This window comes from Oratosquilla oratoria, chromosome 7 (genome assembly GCF_046742065.1).
Source record: "Oratosquilla oratoria isolate Oo_2021 chromosome 7, ASM4674206v1, whole genome shotgun sequence".
Taxonomy (NCBI): Eukaryota; Metazoa; Arthropoda; class Malacostraca; order Stomatopoda; family Squillidae; genus Oratosquilla; species Oratosquilla oratoria.
In genome coordinates this window covers 3789050-3800000 of record NC_134783.1, presented here as the reverse complement: position 1 = coordinate 3800000, position 10951 = coordinate 3789050, and the positions used below count along the sequence as shown (strand labels likewise).

The window sequence follows — 10951 nt, the reverse complement described above, 5'->3', positions numbered from 1 at the left end:
GCTCATTCCAAAATTTCTGAGAATAGAATTTATCATTAAATTGGAATTTGCAATCTTTAACACACAATTTGATCAGTTCAATTAAGGTGTCTGAAGGTAATGGTAAATCGTGCTTATTTAACTCTTCTTTAAGATAGATTAAAAGGTCATCCAAGGGAACTTTCGTAAACAAACTAAACAATATCATAACTTTACCAATTTAAATCCATAGTCTGGTTTTACCTCACTTAGTTGTTAATGAGGTCCAAACTGTTCTTAACATGTGAAGTGGAAATAGTTCCAACTAGTGGACTAAGAATTGTTACCAAACCATTTCGAAAGTTTGTATGAAGCTGAACCTATTGAAGAAACGATTGGTCTTACCGGGTTATTTGGTTTATGTGTCTTAATTAGACCATACATGTAAGGCAAAGGAGGGCTGATAGAAATAAACTTTTTGATTTAGTTCACTATTTCCACTTAACAATTCTTTTATCTTCTTATTGAAATGGCTATTCACTGATTCAGTAGGATTCTTTAAAAGTTGGACGTAAGTAACTTGATCTTTAAGTAGTACATCCATTTTGTTTAAATAATCATTTTTTGTTCATAATTACTACAGCGTTTGATTTATCAGCTTTTGTGATATGTAAATCACTATCCTTTTTGAGAGAATTAATAGCAGTGATAAAACGTTCAGGACAGCTGGGAGGTACCTGATTAGCTCTAAAGCACATAAACAATACCTTTACATATATTAACATCATCTATAGGCAGATCTTTATCACATTTTAAATTTACAAAAAGCTTTACCAATGTTAATGATGTTAGAAGGATTAGAATTATTGGCAAAGCTGAGCCCAAATCCTAATGCTGTGGATTGAACCTTGGTGAGTGGCTTAGATGACAAGTTAACCACGAAATCTGGGTTAGCATGTTTGGTCCAGTCACTGTCATTAATGAGGGCTAGTAATTTCATGTTTAACTTCCTTGACAAGTACTCACACTCCATCCTCATTTTTCCATAACAATAGTCCAAAAGCACATTTTTGACATCAGATGATACACAACACTGGAATTTATGCAAACTAATACGCTTGATCCTAAAGGCTTCTTTGACTTCTAATTTGGCAATGTCGATTCGTTTTCTTAAGAATGATGCGCTGAAAATCATCAAATGGACGATCAGACATCTTCACAAGCCGTTGGGGTAAGACCGACTTGGGTAATACTTGTTCTTTCATGCAGTTTTGTAGAAACTGTAGACGTAGTCGCAGCTTGTGGGCTTTAACCAAGGACCAGGAAAAATCGTGTACATAAGGAGCAAATCTAGGGTTCAGGTGAGTAAAGTTCTCGAAGAATCGTGTGGTATCCATAATGCAATAAAAACACTAGGAGCGTGTGTTCACAAATGCGTAAATAACCACTAGGAAAAATTAAAACTAACGAAGCAGAGCGCTTTCGTGTAATTACATCTTCAGTGCAGATACAAAGAAGGAATTATAAGATGAAGAAACAAGGTACAGAATATATGACATAGTGAAGAGGGCATTCGGAGAGGTAGTGGAAGAAGTACACGTGACGGACGTATGGGCCGTCCTGGTAGCCAACAAGTATGGGACGTTTGGGCTTAGTTTACTTTTTCCTAGTGGTTATTTACGCATTTGTGAACACACGCTCCTAGTGTTTTTATTGCATTATGGATACCAATATTCCAAATATGTTACGTAAATTTAACATTAATGTAGTTTTCAATAACAAAAACACTGTAAGACAACTGCTCATAAATAATTCTGTCAATAGTAATAAAGGGTGTGTGTACAAAATACCTTGCAAATCATGTAATCAGTTTTATGTTGGTCAGACTGCTAAAGCACTCACAACACGAATTAATCAACATAAGAAATACGTTAGAGAGGGAAACCAATCTAGCGGTATATTCAACCACATGAACCATTTTAACCACCCAGTTGACTGGGATAACGCTAAAGTTATCACATACAACAACAACATAACAGAAAGAATTTAATTGAATGCAGTTTGATCAAATCTAGTAAGGGAATAAGTGTTAATCTCCATCAAGGTTTGTACAAATTAGATAGTTATATTTCTCATGAAATTTCGAAATTATTTAAATTGTAATATAAATTATGAGCAGTTGTCCCATACTTGTTGGTTACCAGGACGGCCCAAACGTCCCATACTTGTTGGCTACCAGGACGGCCCAACCGTCCCATACTTGTTGGCTACCAGGACGGCCCATACGTCCGTCACGTGTACTTCTTCCACTACCTCTCCGAATGCCCTCTTCACTATGTCATATATTCTGTACCTTGTTTCTTTCATCTTATAATTCCTTCTTTGTATCTGCACTGAAGATGTAATTACACGGAAAGCGCTCTGCTTCGTTAGTTTACTTTTTCCTAGTGGTTATTTACGTATATATATATATATATATATATATATATATATATATATATATATATATATATACATATATATATATATATCATGTATGTATATATACACATATATACATATATATGTATATATATGTGTGTGTATATACATATATACGCAGACACACCTGGATATCAAATTTGTTTTTCTTAAATAACCAAGATAATTCAGAGCCGAAGCAATTGCTTCGGTAATCTAAGACCAAATAATATACAATTTCACTACTTCTAAGATCTTAATTTCAGGCAATGGAAGAATTATCTTGGTTATTTAAGAGAAACATATTGATATCCAGGTGTGTCTGTGTATATATATATATATATATATATATGTATATATATATGTATACACATATATATATGCTAATAAGAACACGGGTACGTGTGTTCACTTATGCAAAGTAGATCACTTGGAAAAAGAAACTAACGAAGCAGAGCGCTTTCGTATATTACATCTTCAGTGCAACAAGTTGCACAAGTTGCACTTGTTGCACTGAAGATGTAATATACGAAAGCGCTCTGCTTCGTTAGTTTCTTTTTCCAAGTGGTCTACTTTGCATACATATATATACGCAGACACACCTGGATATCAAGTTTGTTTTTCTTAGATAACCATGATAATTTTACCAAGATTTTATTATCAAATTTAGTACCATTGCCTGAAACTAAGATCTTAGGAGTAGTGAAATTACATATTACCTGATCATAGATTACCGAAGCAATTACTTTGGCTCTTATTTGTTAAATACAAAAATTTCTAAGATAATCAATGGCAACAAATACTTATTTATATCCATTTTCAGACATAGGTAACTCCAGTGTATCTAAGTGAACTCTTGCCCAAGGTTTCTGCAGGATAGTATATGATAGAATAGGAGCAGGTTTAGGCGTATTTCCTCTTGTCTCAGCACATTTCGATAAATTTTCTATATAAGCATAGATGTTGTGTTCATACCTGGCCAAAAGTATTTAAGTTGTGCTTGTCTATAAGTTTTATCCTTTCCTGGATGTGAAGTACAATCAATATCATGAAGTAATTTCAATACCTCTTGTACAAGAGTTTGTGGATTTACCAACTGACTCACTGGGTCCCTAGAAATATCCTCTATGTTATACCATTTTGGTAGTGTTGGAGGAATATATCGTGGGTTCATCAAATTCTGGGCTACTGTTTCCCAAGTCTTATCTTTTCTTCCTTCCCTTGTTATTACTTGCTCATCTAATGTGACTAGTTCATTTATACTGCAGATGAAATTTATCAACCCTGACGTTGGTTGACTTATATTTCTAGATAGTGTATCTGCTGCAAAATTTTCTGGAATATATTCAAAATTAACCTTATAACACTAAAGTGTAGTAAATCACTTGGCTAATCTACCCCTAAAAATCTTATGTTTGAATAAGGTCTGAATAGCTGTATGATCAGTCCACACTCTGATTGGATATCCCGGTATCATATCTCTAAAACTTTCTAATGAATATATCACTGCTAAGGTTTCTCTTTCTGTAATAGAATAGTTTCTCCCTGCAATATTAAAAATTTTCGATGTATAAGCTATCGGTTTCAATGTTTCATCTCTTTCCCTAACATCAGTATGCCTCCTTACCCTATGTTTGACACATCAGTACAAAGAATGAACTTCTTATCATAATCAGGAAATATGAGAACTGGAGAACTAATAAGTTTATTTTTCAACTTGTCAAAAGCTTATTGTATAGGTCCCTAAATGAACTTTGAATCTTTCCTCAACAAAAACGTTAATGGATTAGCTATGTTTGCATAACACTTGATAATTTTTCTATAGTACCCTGTTAATCTCAAGAAATTTCTAACTTTTTCTACATTGTTCGGCACTGGTTGGTTCTTTACTGATGCTACCTTTAAATTCATTGTACTAAGTTCATGTCTGACTATTCTATGTTCCAAATGAATGACACTGTCCTGCAAAAGCTTACATTTTTTTAAGTTTCACTTTCAATTCTGTTTCAAGCAGCCTTGAGAATACCAAATATAGTTTCTTAAAGTGCTCAGCCACTGTTTAGGAAACTATTAAAATAACATCTAGAAATACACTGGCATTGTTTTCTAACAACCTATCTAGAATTGTATTAATTAGTCTCATATAAGTTGTTGGACTATTACATAACCTAAATGACATTCATTTGAAAGGATAGTGCTCCGTTATTGTAGAAAAGGCTCTATAACCTCTTGAATCTTCATGCTACTCGATCTGCCAGGACACAAATTTGATATATATAGTGCTAAAACACTTATTCTCGGTTCCTAAAATACAATGTATATCTGATATTACCGGTAACGGTAATCTATCAGGTATAGTTTGTTTATTCAATTTCCTATAGCCGAAAACTGGACGCATGGTGCCATCAGTGCACCAGAATCAAAGGGACGTTCTATTCACTCAGACTAGGTTCAATGATATCCTACGATAACATTTCAGTGATCATTTATTCTACAACGGCTAATTTGGAATGTCGTAATCTATAGGCAGGTATATAGATAGGTTGAGTCCCTTGTTTTGATTTGATCTGATGTTTTAAGACGGTTGTTTTGCCCAAGACTTTCGTTTGCAAATTAATTGTTTTATTGTGCTTCACGAGCACTGCAACTAAGCTTTCATCCAACTCAGGACAACTGGTAGGTTCTAGTTGACCCTTATATTTCTTTCCCAAATATGTTTCTTCCTGAATTGAAGAAATTTATGTAACTGGTGATTTCACCTCCATGGTACCCTCATTTAAGATCTTAATAGGTCTTGTACAGACTTGAAAACATCCTATTTGTGTATTTTTCTTAAGACTATGCCTTTATTCAAATTACTAATAACTAATATCTCTACCTTGTTCCTGTGTGTCTTATAAATCCCCGAATCTAATTTCAAACCTTTTATCCTAATTTATTCTGGGATGGTTAAAATTTCAGAGTCTACAGTGACACCCACCAACTGCACCTCTACTCTGTTAATTGTTCTTGAGTATGATAACGTAGACTTTATTACGGCACTTTCCAAAATTAGCAAAGCTTTATTTGAAATTGATGAATTCTGAGTAATTTCTGGGATTTCTTCAACACCTGGATTGGGTTTACTATATGAGATTTTTTCCACCATTTCTTTTCTCTGTTTTTAATAGACCGTTCTGCGCCGCTTAATCCAATCTAGGTTTGTTAACTTCCCTATCTTTCTCCATAGATTCTCTTATATTAGAATTTTAAGTAAGATCATTCCCCCTAACATAATATGGCTGCGTTACATTGATGACATCCTATGTCTGTGGCCCATTCACGATAATGTAAATTATTTTTTATGTAAACTTAATCATTTTGTCATTTCCGTTAAATTCACGGTGGAGATAGAGAATGAGGGTATTTTCCCTTTCTTTGATTGTAATATCTACCGACGTGAAAGTGAGTTGAAGTTTAGTGTATATCGTAAACCAACCAATGTTTGTTCATATATACACTATTATTCCTCACACCCTGATGGCGTAATTTTCTTTTCTTTTCTTCGATGTTCCTCAGGGCTCTACGCATTTGCAGCCCAGAGTAAATCGATGATTAGATAAGATGTATTTACGATATTGGTACTAAGCTGCAATAGCCCACACATGTTCTTGATATAGCTTACAATTGTGCAAAAAGGGCATTTCATAACCTTAGATCAACTCAAACTTTCAATATGAATAACTTGCTAATTCTACCGTACTAAGAGAACCTGCAAAACATTCCAAATATATCACGTAAATTCAACATTAATGTCGTTTTTAGCAATAAGAATACTGTGAGACAATTGCTCATAAATAATTCTGTCAATAGTGATAAAGGGTGTGTGTATAAAATATCTTGTAAATCATGTAATCACTTTTATGTTGGTCAGACTGCTAAAACACTCAAAACACGAATCAACACAAGAAATACGTTAGAGAGGGAAACCAATCTAGCGGCATATTCAACCACATGAACCATTTTAACCACCCAGTTGACTGGGATAACGCTAAAGTCATCACATACAACAATAACATCACAGAAAGAAATCTAATTGAATGCAGTTTGATTAAACCTAGTAAGGGAATAAATGTTAATCTCCATCAAGGTTTGTACGAATTAGATAGTTATATTTGCCATGAAATTTCAAAATTATTTAAATTGTAATATAAGTTATGAGCAATTGTCCCATACTTGTTGGTTACCAGGACGGTATCAACGTCACGTGTATTTCTTCCACTACCTCTTTGAATTCTCTCTTCACCATGTCTCACTCAGTCATATATTCTATACCTTGTTTCTTCATTTTATGATTCCTTCTTTGTATCAGCACTGAAGATGTAATTATACGAAAGCGCTCTGCTTCGTTATTTTACTTTTCCTATTGGTTACTTACGCATTTGTGAACACACGTTCCTAGTGTTTTTATTGTATATATATATATATATATATGTATATATATATATATATATATATATATATATATAAATATGCCATAAATGAAGTAAAATCTAGGTGGGGCAATGTTACTGGTGGGGTCCCCCAGGGCTCGGTTTTGGGTCCCTTGTTGTTCATTATGTACATAAACGACTTTGATGATGGGATAAATAAAGATGTTAGTAAGTTTGCGAACGACACTAAAATAGGACACCTAATTAGGTCACCAGACGACGCAGAGATTCTGCAGGATGATCTTAACAAATTGTTCACATGGTCGGAGAAATGGCAAATGAATTTTGATATCCCTAAATGTAGCCTGTTAAACGTAGGGCTACACAACCCCGAAAATAAATACAGCTTATATGTGTATATATATATATATATATATATATATACATATATATATAAATATATATATATATATATATATACATATATATAAATATATATATATATATATATATATATATATATATATATACATATAAGCGAAAAAAATACACGGGAGCGACGAGTGATTTCGCTCGGGAAAGTTCCAATGTCACTCTCGTAAATCCAATAGCGGGAGCGATCCCCCCCCCCACAAAAAAATCGCTCCCGCGGCAAGATTTAACATTTTTTCATGCATTATCCATCATTTGGCAATCCCTGAATCCCATCACCGTTAATGAAAGGACCAGAGCAAACCCAACTTACCCGTGATCAATCACTGCATCATCAATCGATATCATAAACGCAACGCATCAATCAACTTTGATTTGTTGATGTACGTACGTATGTGTACGCGGTATAGCTGCTATAGTTCAATGGCTTAGCTAGCCTAGCTTCGTATCAGCTGCATGCGCGCGTATAGTACATGTTGACTAGACTCTACACGACTATCGTGCTACATGACGTCGCTAGTTGCGAATTGCATGGTACCTGTATGCAGGGAAGTTCATTGGTTGCATGCAGCTAGCTGCCCAACCAACGCTCTGACTACATGTACAATGCACCATACCCAATACCACATCACCGTACAGTATGCATACGTACACTGTACTTATGCAAACTCGCTCGAGGCCTAGGAGGGAAACTGGGAAATCCCTTTTATAACCTCGTTCGCGTATATATGAGAAAACAAAATAGAATCAAATGTTTGGTTAGTAATTGAAAGCAAATGAATTTAAGTATAAATATGAAAATTTGATAATTATATACTTAGTTAATAAATATGGATCTTTGGAGGGAGAATAAAAAATACAAAGATAAAAAATAATTCGTTAGCTAGCTTAGGTTTACGGTAGCTAGGTCTACGTTCGTACGTCACGTCCATGCCAAACTTTCGATGATCATACATCATGGAGCAATTTCTAGTGAAGCGAGTGAAGATGAGTAAAGATGGTTTGCCCTCAGATTCAGTATTTTCAGTGTTTTGAAGGCAGGAACCGCTTCTAGTTCAGCAAAGCCTAATTCAAACTCTACGGACAAGGGCCAAGGAAAACGAAAACCAGTAAAGTATGAATCTACTATACGCTCGTGGAACCTAGATTGGCTTAAAGTGGATCGAGGCAGTGATGGTACTCCAACGGTGTATTGCAAAGCTTGTCGTGCATTTCCACCCCCAACCACTGCCAGTTGAACCAGAGGCGCTGTGTCTGCTGATCAGTTTCACCCATCCTCCTCTCCCCAAAATTAAAGGCTGATTTGTATATATATATATATATATATATATATATATATATATATATATATATATATATATATATATATATATATATATATATATATATTCATGCACATGAGTATTTATTTATTTATTGGGGATTATTTGGCATCAGATGTACATGAGTAATGAGTTAGCCCTCCAAGAGTTTGAAGGAAACCAAACCTGCAAAAACATGGCTCTGGAAGAATAAAAAATGGCTCTGGTGAAATTTAGAAAGAAATGAAAAATGGCTCTGGAAAAGATATAAGTATTTTTTCCCTGATGTATATGTATATATATATATATATATATATATATATATATATATATATATATATATATATATGTATATATATGAATATATATATGTGTATATATATGCATATATTTGCATATATATGTATATATATATATATATATATATATATATATATATATATATATATATATAAACCAAAGGCTCTTTCCTCCTTAAAGAAAAGGTAGCCAAGTGAAAGCCCGCACTCACGTTATATACAAATCAAAGCAATTTAATCACCCCTTATTATTTTAGCAAGTACAAGAGAAAAATATATGTATTTGTCTGTATTTGGTGACTTTCAGGAGAGAAACATGGTTATTTTAAATTTAGTCCAGAGATCATAACTGTAATGTTGTCAGTAATGATTCTAGAATATCTGATTCGATCTATGAATCAAATGAAATTACAGTAAATAGAAAAAAAATCCAGGTTTAGAGCGAGAGGGGAAAGTCTTTGTGTAGAAAATAAAAAAATAAAAACGAATTTTACTTTTTATGACAAATTCAATATTCAAATATCACAGTTCCAACAATAAACAATTATCAAACAAAATTTAGCAACGCCGTATTCTCACTTAAAAAAAAAAAAAAAAAAAAAAATCATAATAAGAGTTTAACTATTTTACTAAGTAAAGGGTTTCCCTTTGGTGAATAAAGTCACCCGGCGGCCGCCAGAACAATCAAATATCATTTCAATTTGAGGAAAAAGATTTACTTGACAAATTTATATGAAAATTATAAATCATCTAACATAGCTCATCTGATTTGATCAATATAGTTTTAATCGGGATAAGCTTAACTGAGATAGGTTAGTCTCCTTTCTTAACAAAGAGCATTACCACAGATGAACTGAATAGAATAGGAAGACGCAGTCAGAGTAAATTTAGAAATAATCCCGAATTTGAAGGCGTTAGTCGAGATAAGTTTAAGTTAGGTTAAATTGTTTGTCTCTAAGGTTAAGTTAGAGTCGTTTATCTTTAAATATTTCACTACGTGACAGATGGATTAAAAAGATCATTACCCCATGATATGGAATGTGGTATTTAGAATAAGGGGAGTGAGGGAGTCAAAGTTAGAAGATTAGTTCTGAGCTTGAAAAAAAAAAAAAAAAAAGTTTGTCAGTAACAGATGACCACTCCGAGTCAAGACAAAATCCTTTATTTACATTTCTCATATATAAGAAAGGAAACATGAAAAAAAATCTATTCGACCCATACCGGTGTCTCTAGCAAGCGTAATATGCACAACGTTAACGAAGATAATAAGAAGAGCAATTGAGGGGGAAGGAAGTAATCAGAATGAGAAAGGTAAATGTCGAGTGGTGTGCCACGAGGATCAGTACTGATGCCGGTCACGCTCGTGATTTGCATAAATAACTTGGGCAGAAAGAACGAACAACTTTGTATGCTTTTACATGAAAAGGTACATGCTACTTGTATAAGTGCCTTAATTCACCTTATATGAGGGGTTGCCGAATCAACAGCATGCTTTTTGACCCGACACTTAATTGGAAGAAAAACACGTGATGAAGGGAAAGTCAGAAATTCCCTGTTTCTATTCCATTAATTTATCTTTTACAACTCGAACAGGACATAATGGCGATATTCTTATCCCTATCCCCAGTCACAGTACCACCACTAAAAATAGAGAAGTGTGAATGCCATATAACCTTACAAAAGGCAACAGACAAGTTATATGTTGTGAGCGAGAAAAAAATAAATGTATTCTAATACCCAAGAGTATTGCGTGGTGCGGAAGTAACTGGGGAAATGATTCAGAGTAGAAAAATGGGCACACGTAAACCAAGAAAAGGGCAGAGAGACGGGGGGAGGGGAGAAAAAAGAGTGAGAGAGAGAGAGAGAGAGAGAGAGAGAGAGAGTATAGTTCTATGGGCTGAAATGAACTATGTTATAATTTGTAGGTAAAAGAATATTCGGAGAACTTGCATAGGTTCCTTAAAGACTTTTTCAGACAAACTTGACAACTTGTTATCCTTTGTGAGAAATATGTAAACTAAAAAAGGGGTAGCAACCAAGGTCATTAAATAAAAATTGACACTAAGGCAGTTTGCCTTTTGAAAACATT

At 34.0% G+C, this 10951-nt stretch overlaps 1 protein-coding gene across 1 annotated transcript in view; it reads left to right on the top strand.

Annotated features, from left to right (window-relative positions):
• The window catches only part of LOC143026963 (uncharacterized), a 20445-nt gene extending 9983 nt beyond the window's left edge, over positions 1 to 10462 (top strand). The window contains exon 5 of the mRNA XM_076187758.1: positions 10456 to 10462. Within this exon, the coding sequence (XP_076043873.1) occupies positions 10456 to 10462 (7 nt within the window). The remainder of the gene's footprint in view (positions 1 to 10455) is intronic.
• The last annotated feature ends 489 nt before the right edge of the window (positions 10463 to 10951 follow it).